This window comes from Sinohyriopsis cumingii, chromosome 19, assembly GCF_028554795.1.
Source record: "Sinohyriopsis cumingii isolate HCF-2022 chromosome 19, ASM2855479v2, whole genome shotgun sequence".
Taxonomy (NCBI): Eukaryota; Metazoa; Mollusca; class Bivalvia; order Unionida; family Unionidae; genus Sinohyriopsis; species Sinohyriopsis cumingii.
Window position 1 is genome coordinate 49691885 of NC_142979.1, and position 18717 is coordinate 49710601.

Here is an 18717-nt window from a genome sequence, read left to right on the forward strand (position 1 = left end):
GTTTCATGGAACAAATGTGTTTCTTTGTATTACTGTGAATCCACTTTTTCTTTGGTGAATGTGCAAAAATGACTTGTTATTCATTGTTACTTATCATATATACCCACATAAAAGTAAAAGCCAACTGCACAGCGCCAGCTCTGCTGCATATAATGTGCCATCAGAACTGGGTCTATGGAGTTTGTTAGGACTAATCAGTAGAACAAGCAGATAGACCCTGATCTGCCAGTGTTTTTTCACTTGCAGCTTAGGGTCTACTTTATTCTGCAGTTGGACTCGAGTTATAAGCAAGTATACATATGATAAAATTGTTGGATATGTCTGTTGTGAAAATGAGTTCTTGCTTGTTGGGTATCTAAATTTGTGGTTTGTAACAATGATTAAACCACAAATTAACATTAACATAAATGGTACATTTACATTATTTTTTAAAAGTTCTTTGAGAACTAGTTAATAATCGAGAGAAGCTATAGTTTGGATGGATTTTAGTATTAGCTATTTTTTCACTGAAAAGTTTTGGAACCTGTAGTGTAAATAAATGAGACAACTGTCATAATTTATTCAGCGATAAAGTTATGCAGATTCAAAATATGGCTTTAAGAAGCAAAGAAATAATTACCTAAAGTTATTTTGGACTTTTGTGTACATAATATGGGCATTAAATTGAAAGCTGTGATGATTAATACCAGATTGTCATGAAGAATGCTTATACATTGTTACATGATTAATTCCGTTTTGCAGGTTGTTTGGGTCAGAGAGCAAAGACAAGCTTCCATTAGCTGACTTTTTGAGTGCTGTAGGACAACTTAAATTTCGTGGAACTTCAGTATTACTTAGACTACCACAATCATGTATGAACTCATTAAAACAGTGAGTACAGTTGTCTTTGTTTATCTTTTGCTATAATAATTTGTAAAAGATATATTTCATTTTATTGTTCATTATCACAGTCTTTTCATATGTTTATTTGTCACATCTGTGAATGGTTGTTATTGTTGTTGTGGGGTTTAACACCATTTTTCAGCAGACTATAGGCTATGCATGGCGGCCAGTATTAATGGTGAAGGAAGAACCTGGGAAAACCCCGTGAAGAACCATCGACCAACGAGAAGCTACTGGCAAGCTTTCTCACATACCCACATTGGCCGAATCGTAGACTCGAACCCACGCAGACAGAGGTGAGATGGCAGTGATCTGTAACGGAGAGCGCTTTAGACCACTTGGCCACTCGGGGCCTCCATCTGTGAATGGAAAGACATACATAACACTTTTTCAGCAGACATACCAGTGGCAATGGCAACAGCTGCATCATTGTCAACAATGTTAAGATTTTGTTGTTCAAACTTTTGAAAGTCAGATTTCCTATATCAGTTTCTGTATTCAGCATAAACATCAGTGCAATAATCCTACAGCTTTCCCTCATTATAATATGCCTCATTATGATGCAGTTCTAGATAAAATGCAGTATCACTATGGACCCCATGACCAGAATCATATCAGTATATAACAGTATGGGTTGAAAGAAAGCAACATGAAGCCAAGTGCTTTATTTTTATTTCTGTTTTAAAACACTGTTATTTAACACAGGTTTGATTATTTCCACATACTGCAGTTCTGTGTGTTATGCTATTCTCAATATATTGTGATTTCGTACATAAAGTAGTTTTCTTTATATTGCAATTTGGTGCACATTGCAGTGGGCAGTTATGGACCCCAACTTCTGCAATATAACAAGGGTGAACTGTATGTGTTTCATGTTTGTACACTGTTATTCCTGTCTAAGATGAATTAGCAAAATGTGTAACTTCATAACACAGTTCACAGGTGAGACTCTTTTGTTCCATAAAAAACCAGTGCCATAAATAATAGTTTATTACATACCCATTTAATCTAATATGGTTGATATGGCATTCAATACTGATGTTCAGCCCATATTTTTATGTTGCAAACTGAGACTGGAGCTATTTAGATGTTTCCACTGAGATCTGAACATTGATGGTCTTACAATCATTGAATGAAACTTGTAAAAAAATTCCTGTTTGTTGAATTTTACTCACATTCTACAACTTTTCAATAAAACTCTTTCATGCTGCAAAAATATAAGGATAACACAGAAGAGAGGAGTATGTAATAAATACAATGTTGCATTTGTCTTTTTTTCAAGAAAAAAACTTTGATATGGGTTTTGAATGGTCTCAGCCAGACATCCTTCATATTTTTCTACACCACATCAAAATTTGTTTTTTCAGGAGACACAGTACAATACACATAGTTCTGTGTATTTAATGTTTTCTGACATCCTTAGTCCCTTAATTTTGTCGTCAGGCTGTACTTATATTGTCGTCAGGCTGTACTTACATTGTTGCCAGGCTGTATTTATTTATATTTCTCAGGATGTGACCAACTGTAAGCAAAGTTTTGCAAGTAAAGGTTTGTGTATTGCATCATAACTAAACAGTACAAATTTATGTTTTCACTAAAAGCCCATCATGGCACCTATATATTGACTTCATTAGAACTGTGTTAATACGATTATATGGAACCTATTAAACTTACTTTTTCATACACATGGCAGCTGTAACAGATTTGACAGTGCTTTTTAGTTGCAATTAGAAGGTCTAGGTAGAGACAAAGGCATGAAGGAAAGCTGACAGTGTTCTGTTATTGCCTCTAAATGAAATATTTGACAATACGATGGCATCAAGAAGACAGTGCTTTGTTGTTGCCTTTATATGAATTAGGTGATATCGTATGAAGGGAAGTCAACCTTGTCCACTTGTTGCTTGTAGATGAATTAGGTGATGATATGGTATGAAGAGAGTCAACATTGTCCTGTTGTTGCCTGTAGATGAATTAGGTGATATGGTATGAAGAGAGTCAACATTGTCCTGTTGTTGCCTGTAGATGAATTAGGTGATATGGTATGAAGAAAGTCAACATTGTCCTGTTGTTGCCTGTAGATGAATTAGGTGATGATATGGTATGAAGGGAAGTCAGCATTGTCCTGTTGTTGCCTGTAGATGAATTAGGTGATATGGTATGAAGAGAGTCAACATTGTCCAGTTGTTGCCTGTAGATGAATTAGGTGATGATATGGTATGAAGGAAAGTCCATATTGTTCTGTATTTGCATGTATATTAATTATGTGATAATATGGTATGAAGGAAAATCGACATTGTGCTGTTGTTGCCTGTAAATGAATTAGGTGATGATATGGTATGAAGGAAAGTCAATATTGTTCTGTCGTTGCCTGTATATGAATATGGGGCTGATATGGTATGAAGGGAAATCGACATTGTGCTGTTGTTGCCTGTAAATGAATAAGGTGATGATATGGTATGAAGGAAAGTCAATATTGTTCTGTTGTTGCCTGTATATGAATATGGGGCTGATATGGTATGAAGGGAAATCGACATTGTGCTGTTGTTGCCTGTAAATGAATAAGGGGCTGATATGGTATGAAGGGAAATCGACATTGTGCTGTTGTTGCCTGTAAATGAATAAGGTGATGATATGGTATGAAGGGAAATCGACATTGTCCTGTTGTTGCCTGTATATGAATTAGGTGATGATATGGTATGAAGGAAAGTCGATATTGTCTTGTTACTTGTTGTTGCCTGTATATGAATTAGGTGATGATATGATGGCATTGGTGGAAGATCAGCAGCATGCTTTTTAGCAGAGATGTTCAATCTATAGCGCACAACCATTTTTTATCCACTTATTTGCATCTAGGGTTGACTTTAAAATTGCTAATACAGCCCACCTTGGATGAAGTAGCACATGCCTGCTTTATAACCTCATGTGGGTATTTGAAATGTTTGGCCTATAATTAAAAAGCACGGATAAAACATATTAATCATTTTTCTGACAGCATTGATGTTACTGTCATTGTAGCTGTAGGTTACATGTCAATTTCTTGCAGTAAGCTTACTTTTTTAATGAAACTGTTGCATTTACAGTCATTAAGTTTGATGGGTGTATTATTTTAGCAAAAGTTTCTTTTATATGCACTAGTGATTGCACTATGTAATTGCATTGAGCAGCATTGTTCTTGCATTTTATTTATGTATAGTCATCAGACTTAACAGCTGTTTATTTTGAAAACAAATATTCATTTACACCCACTAAAACTATTGAACTACTTTTCTTGATAAAGTGACTATTTTAAGTTTTTAAAAATCTTGCAGTTTTAGAGCAAACAAACCACACCCTCTAGGAGAAGTCTTTATATCTTGGTCTCGATTCTTTCAGCCTTAAGAACAGTTTGGAAACTGCCAAAGCCTTTATTTCAGAAGAAACAGAACCACCTTCTAAGAAAAGCCGTCCAAAAATTACAGATCCACTTAGGGAAAATGCATCTAAAAAACTTGATGCAACAAGTATGCAGGGTAAGTAACTTGATGGCTGCAGTCCTCATTTTGCATTTGTTCATTGGAATGATATTGGAAGAAAAAATCCAGCTCATTATTCTTTTAATTTTGGCTCTTTGGATGTTGGGATCTAATTGTATAAACTTGTCTCTTTCGCTTTCATTGAATCCAACTTTCTTCAGTAAGGTTAAGCATCATTGTGTAGTAATAGTACATTCAGTCATGTAAATAAATTGGTTTTCTTGTGCATTCTGCTTGTTTTATTTTCAGAGCTTTGGGCTTGTAGTAAATTCAAGCATTTGGCAACCATTAGGTACACAACAAGCACGCAATAAAAAGTTTTTGTTAGTATGAAAACCATCATATTTAGATATGCTCAGTGAACAACACTTAGATTTTCCACCTTTGTGCCTGCTACAGCTAGTATTTAACAGAATTCAGCAACAATCATCTTGCATAGTTTTTATGCCATTTCAGCTGTCTCAGATCATGCCAGAACCACTCAACAGTGATGAGTGAATGACCAATGAACTCATGATCTGACTAGATTTTAGGGCAGTTACAATTTTTGTGGCACTTTTGGACTTGGATATTTCGGACCACGTCAGGGATATAAGTGAAATTTGTATGCATGTTTCATGCATTTGTATGACCTGATTAGATCCTCATTTCGTTGGAGTAGTTTGTCATATTTTTCAGCTGTTTGACATTTTGGTACTTTGAATTGTTAATCTGCAGTGGGGACATAGTTACATGGTGTTAATTTTAGATTTGTGATTTGGTTGGGGAGGTCAGCCATTCTTCTGATGGCAGTTTTAACATCTGTACAGGGCTCTAAATAAGAATTTAATTAGGAATAACCCCCTTTGTAGAAGCCCATCATAAGGTAGAGAGTATTATGTCATGATTTTATCAGTCATCGGAAGATTACCAGTCATTCTGCATAACAGTTTTAGTTGTCGATTCATCAGCAACCACCGATCTTTGTATATGGCTTGCCCAGGGGTTAAGGAAAAGCCCTATTGAACTCAGGCTCCAAAGGTCAAAGATCAAGGGTACTTTGAAAGAAGAAAATTAGTTTCTTTCCAGTTACAGGGGTTCTGTATCATCCTTGATTACCATAGTTTCTGGATAGTTTGCAATTGATGTAAGGAAGAAATATATTTATATTCGAGTCTAAAGGTCAAAGATCAATGTTACTGTGACTGACAGAATGGAAAATGGTTTCTGCACAATAACATTACTTCTTTATGATATATGGTGTGCACTTTCAATTTGTATTATATGTTGTGTCCAGTATTTCATGTTTGGGCTTGAAATTTTATTTCATAAAATTATTGAATTCACGTGATTATTTTCTCTGGAATTACAAACATGCTCTGATAAAATTCTTGGATAGAGACATTCACTGGAATTGATAATGAACTCAAACCTAGAATTAGGTTACTGTGATTCAACAAAAGACTGTTAACACATCAACACTATAAGCTACCACAGACATATCCTCACCTTCAGTTTTTGGATTTATTCTGGACTTCTCCTGAATTTTATTCAGGACTTTAAATTACTAGAACCTGTGTCTGTAATTCTTGGATTATTTTGGGATTTAATTCGCAATACCATAAGTTCTTTTTTTCTCATTTTCACTTTGTATTCTTGGGAAATAAATTATTTGTTGAATTTTACAAAGTTTGTTGATTTTCACTCTTTTCTATTACTTATTTCAAAAGTATAGACTCATAGCAATATAAGAAGACATTTTTCACACAGTAATGTTCTACCTCTTACACTATATGTTATTTCTACGTCTTACACAATAATACTATTTCTACATCTCACACAATAATGTTATTTCTACTTCTCACACAGTAATTTTAGTTCTACTTCTCACACAATAATGTTATTTCTACTTCTCACACAGTAATTTTAATTCTACTTCTCACATGATGTTATTTCTAGTTCTCACACAATAATATTATTTCTACTTCTCACAGTAGTGTTATTTCTACTTCTCACACAATAATATTATTTCTACTTCTCACACAATAATTTTAGTTCTAGTGCATACTTTGTAGATGGCTTTCACTTAGGTAAGGAAGAAGCCTATTGATTTCAAAGTCTAAAGGTCAGTGGTCAGGATTACTCTGAATGAAAGAAAAATAATTACTTATGTGCAAACATTTCAGCCACGTACATTGAGAGGACTGTTAAATATGGGGCAGGCACATAATATGCCATTTGTGGTACTCTTTTATAGTATTGTGTTAAAACCGTAATGCAGTCTTGTGATACCAGTCTTTTATAAAATGACTATGCATAAACTTTAATCTGTCATATCATAATTAAATATTAAGCATCTTTTGTATCCATCCTATGTAAGTTGGTTGGTCCTTCATGAGTTACCCCCTGCAGGTCCGGGGTTGTAGAATTGGCCGGACGTGCCTCGCTACGTGTCGTAAAAGGCGACTAAGTAGAGGCAACCTGTTTGCATTGGGTTGCGTCCCATGTCGGGGGAGGAAAGGATCCTGGTAGTTGAGCAGAGGCTTTCCATGCAATACACTACTTTGGCCTCTACTTCTCTTAGACGGGTGGTCGGGATGGGCCCGGTTCCGACAAATTGGCTGGTCACGCCGAGCCCTAGGAGGCCTTTATTAACTTTCTCACCTTCTTTCTCTTTCTCCTTGTATCTCTCTTGATACCACCATTGCCCCTATATTCTATTCCCCTATCTTTCCCTTTTCCAAGTCTTAGAAGGCTTCCTAGAAGGCGGTGGCTTAACGGGTCAATCGGGGGGTAATTTTACCGACCTTAGAAATTGGCGACTTCAAGGTCAATCAAAGGTAATTTTATCAACTGAGTATGGCATTTGTGTATCCCTGGCACTTGAAAAGTGTCCCCTTGTTGGGCTCCTTGGTGGGTTGCGAGCACGGGTGCTGAATTTTTAATCTAGCCATCATGGGTAATTCCAAAAAAAATCAAGATAAAAGATCGAAACCCTTATCAGAGTCTGACGATGAACCATGTAGTGTGGAGTCATTTCCACGCTCCATGGTCATACAGTCAAAAGATGCCACGAAACTGCTTGCCGCACTATCTCCATTTGTTATCGAAAAGACTATCACAGGATCGATTGGCACACCTAAAAGTGTTAAAAAGTTGAAATCGGGTTGTCTTCTTATTGAGTGTGAGCGACGAGGTCAATCAGACAATATCAGGAAAATGAAAACGTTCTTTGATATCCCAGTAACCTCATTCGCTCACACCACACTGAATACGTCCAAAGGCATGATTCGCTGCCGTGACTTGGCTGGAATCACCGACGCTGACATTATCGAAGGAATGAAAGGTGAAGGTTTCACTGCAGTCCGACGAATACGTATTAAACGTAATAACAATCTGCAGGACACCAACACCATTGTACTCACCTTCAACAGGCCAACTGTACCCAAAGTGGTAAAAGTTGGCTTTTTGCAAGTAAAGGTAGAGATTTACATTCCCAACCCCCTTCGGTGTTATAAATGTCAAAAATACGGCCATCACGAAGACCGCTGCTCCAAGAGCCAAATATGTGGCCGATGTGGAGACAATGCTCATCAGGAATCTGATTGTAGAGCAACTCCGCATTGTGTCAACTGCGGAAAAGAGCACCACACAAATTCTAAGGATTGCGATACCTGGAAACAGGAGAAGGAAATTCAGAGGGTAAAATACACAAATAATATTCCCTATCCAGAAGCCAGAAAAATTGTACAGGCAAAAACAGCCCATCCTGGCCCATCCTTCTCCACTGTAGTGAAGAACAATCCTAAAACAACGAAGGATGCTCAAACACAAACAGAAGCACCCGATTCAACACCAAATTCAAACACCCCCCATTACCAAGCACAGAAAAACACAGCATCTACTCAGACTACATTTAATAATACCCAACAACCTAAATCACCAAAGAGTAAAAAATCTCATGGAAACAGGCAACAAAAGGGGTCAGATGACCCCATCAAACTTTATAACAGGTTTGGAGACATCGAGAGCATGGATGCAGAAGAATCTGCTCCATGCGTCCAAGGGAACTCCAGACCTACAAACAAAAAATTCACCCCCGTACTTCCTCCAGAGAAATAACAAAACAAATTCCCTCTGCGAAAGGTCTAACCTAGCTCCACAATCTTTCATTTAAATTTATAATGAAAAACACTATCATACAATGGAATTGTCGAGGACTTAAAGCAAATTACAATGATATTCTCCTGCTTTTAAACGAACATGATGCCTTCAAGAAACATTCTTGAAAGATACGGACGATATCACATTTAAAAACTACTCCCTGTTTAACACCTGCTCTCCAAATGTTGATAGGGCATCAGGAGGAGTTTCTGTTATTGTAAACAACAGAGCTTCTTATAGCTTCATTCATTTAAACACCAATTTACAAGCCATTGCTGTAAGCGTCACTCTACATCGAGTGATTACATTTTGCTCTATTTATTTACCACCAAACACTAACCTAGTACCAAACAAACTCGACAATCTTGTTCAACAGCTTCCCGCACCCTTTGTTTTACTCGGGGATTTTAATGCCCATAACATTTTATGGGGATCAAATCATATAAGTGACAGAGGTCACAAAGTTGAAGACTTTATTTCTAGACACGATCTGTGTCTATATAATACAAAAAACACCTACATATTTACACCCAGGCACAGGTACATACACAAGCATCGATTTGACAATTTGTTCTCCTTCTCTGCTTTGGACTATGAATGGAAGGTCGCTGATGACCTTCACAGCAGCGATCACTTCCCAATCTTTCTTGTAAATCTTAACTCTACAGTCGATGAAGTAATTCCACAATGGAATTTAAAGAAGGCCGACTGGGTCAAGTTTGAAACACTCTGTAAAACTAGGCTGAATGAGGATACAGTTTTCAATGTTGACGACACCATTCAGCATTTTACATCTATTTTAATAGAGATTGCAGAAGAATCTGTTCCCAAGTCCTCGCCATATTGTAAAAGAACCCAAAAACCTTGGGTCACTAAGGAATGTAAGGAAGCCATCTGATTTCAAAATACCATATACTGATTTTAAACCTTGTATCAGAAAGTTCTTACGTCAGAAGTGGCAGGCATCATGGAATGATGCTGTAAAAAAACAAACTTCACGCAATCAAACCAACTCTAGGAGAATGGACTCCTTCCTACAGAACCATCCGTAGGGAGGAGGTAGTCATTGCAAGAATCCGAATTGGTCATACTTATATCACCCACACCCACATACTAAAAGGTGAAGTCCCACCAGAGTGCGTTTCTTGCAATGAACCATTCACTGTCAAGCACTTTATGATAGAGTGCTTTGACCTACAACCTACACGCGATCGTTATTACATTGTGCATGACATGAAAGAACTTTTTGATAATATAAACATTACTCGTATTATAGAGGTCTTGAAAGCTGTAAATATTTACTCAAAACTCTGACTTTTATGCTATCACCTTGTGCAGTTTTATGCAATATATGTACCGTCCCATTTTAATACCTATTCATCTTTTTTACATCTCCCGTTGATCGGGAAGCTTTATTTTGCACCGTTACCATCTTCCGTTTTTAATTTCAACCATTTGTTCTTTTATATCGCTGGTCGATATAGGACCTTTTATAAGTTTTAAAAGATTATACAAATAACACTTTGTTTGGCGCTAAATAGCCTAAAAGTGCTGATGCGCCGTTAAAAAATAAACAATCAATCAATCAATCAACCTTCATGAGTTGCGTTGCTTGTGTTCTATCAAAGTCTTTAAAGGTCTTATATAAAAAGAACAGATTTTATTGTGTTTGCCGTTTTCAAAGATGTAATGATCAAAGAGAGGGGAAAAAAACTTGATTAGCTCAATCACAATCACAAAATTCATGCAGCAGGCAGCTACCTTTGCCAATGCCTTACACATGTTTTGCTTTTTAGCACTCCTTATTGTAAGGTCAAGTGAGCTTATGGAATGGCCCACTGTCTGCTCAGCAGTGTCCATTGTGCATTGCCCATCATGCATTCTTCAAAAATTGCTTTTTTTAACTTCTTGAAAACTGCACCAATTTTGACCAAATTTGGTACAGATCATTCTGGCATAAAGAGCTTTAAGATTTATAGAAATAATTCCAGTTTGCCACCAAATATGGTCACCATTACTAAGATTAGTAAAATGCCTTTGAATGGATTCTTCTCAAAAACCACTAACACAATTTAATCAAATATGTCAGAAAGCATTCTGAATGGAAGACCCTTCATATTTTTAGAAATGATGCTGATATGCTTTCAAATAATGGCCTTCATTACTAAAAATAGAAAAGTCACTGTTACCAAACTTCTCCAGAACCACTGAACAGAATTAACTACACCAGACAGAAAACATCCTGGCATGACAAACTTGCAAGTTTATACAGATTATGCCAATCTGCTATCAAATACAGCTATCTTTACTAAAACTTGAAAATTCTTTATGCATGGCATTCTTCAAAGCCATTGAATAGAAAATGACCAGTCTTGACAGAATTCATACTGTCATGGAGACATTTCATGTTTATGCAAATGATTCCAGTCCACCATCTGATATATGGCAACTATTACTAGAAAGAGAAATACCTATAAATGACTTCTTCAGAAGAAAAAAAACCACTTAGCAGTATTTGACCAGCTAGACAGGATGCTTCTTGGACTTCAAAATTGGAATCAAATGTGACAACCATTACTAAAAACCCCAAAAACTTGAAACTGAACAGAATTTGATCATATTTGACAGAAAGCATTCTAGTATGAAGACCTTCCAATGTTTTTTTACAAATGATGCCAATCTGCAATCGAATTTAGTCACTGTTACTTAAAAGAGAAACATCTTGAAATGATTTCTTTTCCAAAGATGCTGAATAGAATTTGACCAAATTTGACAGAAACCTTGTATAAACAAATGATGCAGATCTCTCTGCTATCAAATATAGGCATGTTTACTTAGAATAGAAAATCCGGTAAATGACTTCTACACCAAAACTGCAGAACAGAATTTTACCAAATTTTTATAGCATCCCAACATGGCTTTCAAATGATGATCCTGATTCACAATCAAATATGGTGCTATTAAAACTAGACAGAAAAACTTAATTAATTTTTCTCCAAAAGTACTATTTGGACTTGGACAAAACTTGATAGAAATCTTCCCAGGATGAAGACTGTTAAAATTTTACCAAAGATGGCAGTCTGCCATTATATAGAGCTACTGGCACTGACAAAAGAAAATTTTTAAGCAGCTTCTCAAAAACTGCTTAACAGAAATTTGATAGGAAAGCACCCTGGCAGAGGGCTTTCAATTTTAGCTGATGCTTATCCACCATCAAATATGGCCACCATTACTAAAAATATCACAACCTTCAAACGACTTCTTCACAAAAACTGCTAAAATGAATCTGACCCAATTTGACAAAAATCATCCTGGTATTGAGGGCATTTAATTTTATTTAAATGATACCAATCTGACATCAGATGTGGCCACTTTGCCCAAAATAGAAAGACAGTTAAATGACTTATTTAAAAGTAACTGCTTAGGAAAATGTAACAGAACTTTAGGGAAGCATCCTGGCATATAGGACTTCCAGATTTGTACAAGTGATGTCAACGCACTACTAAAAGTAGAAAAACATGTAAACAACTTTTTTCAACAACCCCTCACCCCCCCAAAAATTTGATCAACAAAATTGGACCAACTTTAACAAACACGTCATTGCGTGATATGTTTTACCTTTGGATGGATGGTACTGTTTATTTTGTCAAATATGGATGAAGATACTAAATAACTGAGAAACCTTGAAACAATGGTTGTCATAATGTGCGCTCAACAGCATTGGAAGAAATTCCAACTGACACAGATTCTTGACCAACTGCCTATTACATAGCTGTTAGCCAGTTCAGCAATCACAAGACCACTTGGACCTCTTGTTTTAATCCCAATCTAATTGGTTAGTTTTTAATAATTTTTCTGTTTAGGTAAATTATGCTTTAGTCTTTCCAATTTTGTCATTTAAAGCTGTTTTTCTTTAACATTGGTAAAGGGAGAGAGAGCTTAGGACAATATAAATATGTTCACACTGCTGAATACCAACCAGCCTATTCAGATACAAGAATTGAAATATTACTAATAATCCATTTGCCAATTCAGACAATTATTAAACTTTTTTTCTTCTCACTCAGAATAAAATCTTAATCCACCAGTTACTATGGAAATATAAACATGATGTTATGAATGACCTCAATTCAGCTGTGTAATTTATTTTTTTCATTTTTAAAATTTATTTTGTGACCATTTTAACACTAATCATAAGTAACTACAAAATTTAGTTCAGTATGCTTTCCGTTTGCTAACTGCTCTGGTGGCCTAGTGGCTGGAGTGTCTGCCGCGGATGCAGGAGGTTGTGGGTTCAATCCTGACCGAGTCATACCAAAGACTTACAAAAATGGCACTAACAGCTCCCTTACTTGGCAGTCCTCATTAAGAGTTTAGTATTAGGTCTGGTCAGCCTGGTGTCAGGATAATGTGGCTGGGTGGGACATCAAGCTACATGTCCGTGGCAAGATGCCCCAGTGCCAGACATAACTATAAACTGCCACACTGCAGACATCGTAGTAATATGACTGATTTTTTTTTAAAGCTACGTTAAAAATCCATGTCACATACACACACTCTGTTTGCTAAGTTTTTATTGGTATTGAAGAGTGAAAGCAAACTTTTGTATAGGCCTGATCAAAATAGACTTCTCATTGAAAGTATTGACTTTCCAAAAACAAAGCTGGCAATATTGTCAACAGAACATTTTTTTAATTAAAGAAAAGACTTTTTCAGTCCAGGATCAGCACTTGCCCAATCGGGTACATGATTCACTTGATTAGAAATTTTTACTTGCTATTTTAAGTTGGGTGATTTAATTTTATTTCAGCATGAAATTTGATGTGCAGTAATAACTCATAGCAATAATACCTGCACCTCATGTTGACAATGTGTGCCACTGCATCAGTGGTCCATTACAGTGCAACTGCTGATGGACTAGATGTTCAATAGCAGCCTGTATGAAAATGGCAGTGCCATTGGCCATACTTTGGAATATAACTGAGGAAAACTGAATAAAGAAAGCAATTTTTCTTTGATTTTTTTCCATGAAGGCTTTGACAGTCTTTGTTTAATGTCCCACTGAACTGAAACATATAACCCTATACACACTGAGATGATTATGTGTGGCAGTTCCAAAAAATTTAACTTCACTGCCTTTGGAAACTGCTGTTTTGATGTTGTTATTTTCTCATTTGTTAAGAACAACATTTACATAAAAGATGTCTGATTTATTTGCTTTGACACAAAATTTTTGAACATAAAAATGTTTTTTCTTGTTTGTTTTGTTTTTGTCTTCTGAAAATATCTGGCAGAAATGGTAATTGAATTTTAAGCAGTTCACTTCATCCTTTAGAGGAATTATGGCCCTTGCTCACCCATTTCTCCAGACTTTGGTTTCCCCAAGAGAAATTCCTATGTTTAAGGTCCAGTCAAGCACATTATAATGAGCAGGGCACTTTGTGATACACCGATCACTAATAGATCTAGTTACAGTAAGTATTGACATGTAGCACAAAATGTGAGTCACCATTGTTTGGACTGTAATAAAACCTAACATGTACATTTATTCCAGGTTTTATATTCACAACCATGAAAAAGGCCAATGTTCTATTTTTTTGGCTCTGGTGACTATATCCAATATTTGGATATTACCTTTTGGAAGCAGTCAGTCATATTATTCTTCAGAATTCTTGAACATTTTTAATGCATACATGTATGCATTTGCATAATTGATATTTTTAAAGTTTCCATCTAAAACCTTATTTCTCTGCATCCTAGGAACATCAGATCCTGATGTAGCTCTCAATGCAGCCACTGGTGAACAGTTTGATGCTTTCAAACAACCAGAGCGAAGACCAGTATCCAGTAAAAACAACCCAAAGTATGAATTAGCCACACATACTGTAAAGGTGCGCAGGACAGGAGTCCTCACTGATGTAATGGCAATCTGGGATCTACAAGGTTGTAATTTGTTTTATTTCAGATGTTTTAGGCAGTTAATTCCCCAGCTGCCCTCTAATTGATTTTATGTTTAGGTTATAAGGGTTTGTTTGGGAGAAGCATGATATAGTATTGAGTTTTTTCTGTTATGCAGGTTTTTATTCTGGTGTTGAGAAATATGCAGACAGAATTTTAAATATATAGCTTATTTCTGGCAGAATTTTTTTTTCTTTCAGAATAACCAAATTATTTTACTGCTGAGGTGGCCTAGTGGTTAGAGCATCCACCTCAGATGCGGGATGTTTCAGGTTTGAACCCCATCCAAGTCATACCAGAGACTTGTAAAAATGGTACTAACAGCTGCCTCACTAGGTGCTTAGCATTAAGAGGTTAGTGTTAGGACTGGTCAACCTGGTGTTAGAATAATGTAACTGGGTGTGACATCATGCTGCATGTCTGCGGCATGATGTCCCAGTGCTAGACATCACTTTACACTGCCAACCTTCAGACATCGTAGTAGTATGACTGATTAAAAAAAGAAGAAAAAGATATATTAAAAATCCAAATCACACACACACACACTTAATCCTTTATATTGTTATAAATACCCTTTTATGTTGCATGGTCTTTTATAAACTTTGAGTGAAGATCATCAGTTATGTTTACTCTTTTACAAAAGAGGATTCATTGATCTTTCCCCATGTTTTTTTATGATTTTTTTGCATTTTTTTAAAAATGATTTCTTTTGCTCAATAAACTTTGTATCAATACCCAGAGGACACAGTCACTTCTGTTTTGATTATGTTGCCATGAGATGATCTCACCTGTTAATTATTCTGTAATTTGGAAGAGTTTGTGGATTTGACCATGTTGCATGAGTAATTACAGTACTATAAATGCAGCCATGCTGGATTCTCAGGGTCGGTAGTTCTTTCCAGGGATTTCCCAGGTTCTTCCTCCACCATTAATACTGGCCGCCATGTATAGCCTATCAAGTGCTGAAAAATAGCGTTAAACCCTACAACAACAACAACAACAACAACAAATCAGAAGGGGACATTTTGCTTCAGTTTATTTTAGTTCTCTGCACTCATAAAAAATATAGGATTTTGAGCAGTGAACCCCATCCTGACTGGTTGTATTTCAGATGAACGTTTTTGCTGTTTTCATGTGGAAAATACCTTCTGAGGTTCATGTTTGTTTAAAGTCCTGTACATTCTTGAACAAAGTAATCACATTTGAAAACATATCTCCAGCTTCCTACAGTGTTGCAAACATGCATGTCACTTTCTACCATTAGTTGGCAACAAGTAAGAACACAAACTGGAAGAACTTGTGTCATAATATTATATCTGCCTGGCTTTTTTATTTTCTGCTTGCATTTTATTTTTCACTGAAGTTTATATTGGCAGTACAATTGTATTTTCATATATTTTTAATATTCTTTTTAATGACATCTTTGATCTAACTGTTTCTGTTAGTGAACTTTGGATTTTCAACTAAATTCATTTAGTTCTGTTGAATACATAAGTATCACTTGTTGGTAGGGTTATATTTCCTGATTTGTATTTTGATTTTAGTTTTAGACTTTACTATTGATATTACTTTTCTTAGTTTAATCTAAGATGGCTGCTATTGCTTAACCGGCTTGAACCAGCTGTTCTGTTTTGTGTGTGTCATTTTTCATGATGTATGTGCTTGTTGTCTGTCTTTGTCTACGTGTTCATCATGCATTGGCTGTTCAGTTTGTATATGTTTATTCATCTCCTTGTTTTGGAAACGAGAACAATTAGACTTTTTCTCAGCTGTCATGCTCCATTGCTACAGCATCCTTTGTTGTTGAACAAACCACCATCACATAATACTTGCCAGTCAACCCATTTATGCTATGATGGATCCTCATTAATTGCTTTAAATGATCACTCCTTGGCTTTCCACACTACATTGAGCTCAAGACTAAACGAACTTGGATTACATTCATCATTACATAAATGTAAACGGAAGTGAAAAAAGAAACGTTTCAAAGCTAACCAGCATAGAACAGGAAAAAGAATTCGAGTTATCTCCCTTTTGCCCTTTCCAGCTCAACAATTTAAAAATTCAGCTGTTAATTTAGATAACCTAATTCAAATCCCTATTAAATCATCAACCTTTGTGTCAGCTATCCAAGATATACCACTGCATATTGCATTATTCAATGCCCAATCAGTAGGACCACTGGAAAACCACACAGAAATAGTTAATTTTATCAGTGATCAGAATATCAGCGTCTTTTTCCTAACATAAATGTGGCTAAAAACACAGGCAGTGAGCCCAAGTGTGTGGATCTAACACCCACCAGTTACTCCATCAAGTCTTTCTCCAGCCACTCTCACAAAGATGGAATTGCTGTCATTGCAAAGAACTCCATGATCAAACATCTTAACCACACCACAACCTTCAGTTTATACCACACATTGTTTGAACTAGCCCAAACCACACTCTCACTGGAACAAAGGTCATTCCATTTTTTCTGTCTCTACTGCCCTCCTCCTAGTAGAAGAAACAAGCTGACTGAATCTCACTTTTTGGAGCAGTTTCTGAATCTCCTTAAGTATGGAAATTTGATAGGTGGCAACCTGATTATTCTTGGAGATTTCAACTTTCACTTTGACTGTCCTGGAAACCCATTCACCTTCAAACTCCTAGATTCCATTCATGTTTTCAACCTCAAACAGTCAGTTAACCAACCCACCCATAAACATGATCACATTTTAGACTGGATTCTTCATAGACCTGATGATGATATTCTATGGTCCTCCATGGTATCCCATGAACTTGCATCAGATCACCTCTGCATTATATGCCATCTTGACTTATCAGTCCCTAACCCTCCACCTTTATTTGCTACTAAGAGAAACCTCGGTATGATAAATAGAACCAAACTAATGCATGACATCCAAGCAAAGCTAACAACTTGCTTACCTCCTACAGCAGAACAACTCGAAAACTGACTGCGTTCATTGCTTGACAAACATGCCCAAGCAAGTGCAGAGTATCAATTCAGAAGTGTTCTCCATGGTATAGCAGTGTTAGGGACCAGCTTCACACTGCTAAAAGAGACTGCCGTAAAGCTGAGAGGCTTTGGCTTTCAACCAGACTCACTATTCGTAAGCATTTCTATGAAGCTGCTAAGAGGAATGTCACAAACATAGTCCATGCAGCAAAGCCCACTACAGTACTATGATCACGGAGAGTTCCAGCTGCAAAGAGCTTTTCAAGATTACTAACAAGCTAATGTCAAGGAACAAATGTACACCACTTCCAACTACCTTTTCTCCAGTCGACCTTCCAGACCTGATTGCAAATTTCTTATGTGATAAAGTACAAACCATTAGAGATAAGCTTGACAACACAATTTCAATTAACTCGTCATCACCATACAGTTGCGATACAGAATTTCTGTGGCAACTTTTAGCGGCATTTAAACCTGTCTCTATGAATTTAGTACGTACAGTCGTGATGAAGAGTGCACCAAAGTCATGTGAACTTAATCCAATTCCAACATCACTGCTGCTTGAATGCTTAGATCCAGTATTGCCTTCACTAACTGATGTTATTAATACCCCTCTCTCATCCGGGGAATTCCTATCATTTTTCAAAACTGCCATTGTAAAGCCTGTGCTGAAGAAACCAACACTCAACCACAACGATTTAAAGAACTACCACCTGGTTTCAAATCTCCCATTCATATAAAAAAAAAATCTTAGGAAATGTTGTTCTGTCTCAACTTGTATCTAATCTGAATTCAAACAGTCTTTTTAGCAATGTACAGTCTGCATATCGCCCTTGCCACAGTACTGAAACTACTCTTCTAAAAGTAGTTAATGACCTTCTCTCTGCTTTGGATAGCGGAAAGATTACAGTCCTCACCCTCCTTGATTTGTCTGCAGCATTTGACACAATAGACCATGATATATTATTTCACCGTCTCCAGCATGTATTTGGCATTAATGATACAGCCTTACTAACCAAGTCCTACTTGGTTAACATGGCACAAATTGTGTCTGCAAATGGAATACACTCCAGCCCAGATAATCTATGTTGTGGTGTTCCACAGGGGTGTGTTCTTGGACCTGTTCTCTTACTTCTGTACACTCAGCCACTCTCAGATGTCATAGATCATCATTCACTGTCTCACCAATTGTACACTGATGACACCCAAATATACAAATCTAGCCACCCAACTGAAGCTGATGCTGCCATCCAAGGTGTAGAG

At 36.5% G+C, this 18717-nt stretch overlaps 1 protein-coding gene across 4 annotated transcripts in view; it reads left to right on the top strand.

Annotated features, from left to right (window-relative positions):
• LOC149775678 (uncharacterized) overlaps positions 1–18717 on the top strand; it is a 103984-nt gene that overhangs the window by 43096 nt on the left and 42171 nt on the right. For all 4 annotated transcript variants that reach the window (XM_089944497.1, XM_089944500.1, XM_089944499.1 and 1 more), the window contains 3 exons: positions 742–870; positions 4255–4391; positions 14298–14480. In XM_089944497.1, coding sequence (XP_089800623.1) covers positions 742–870; positions 4255–4391; positions 14298–14480 — 449 coding nt within the window. The remainder of the gene's footprint in view (positions 1–741; positions 871–4254; positions 4392–14297; positions 14481–18717) is intronic.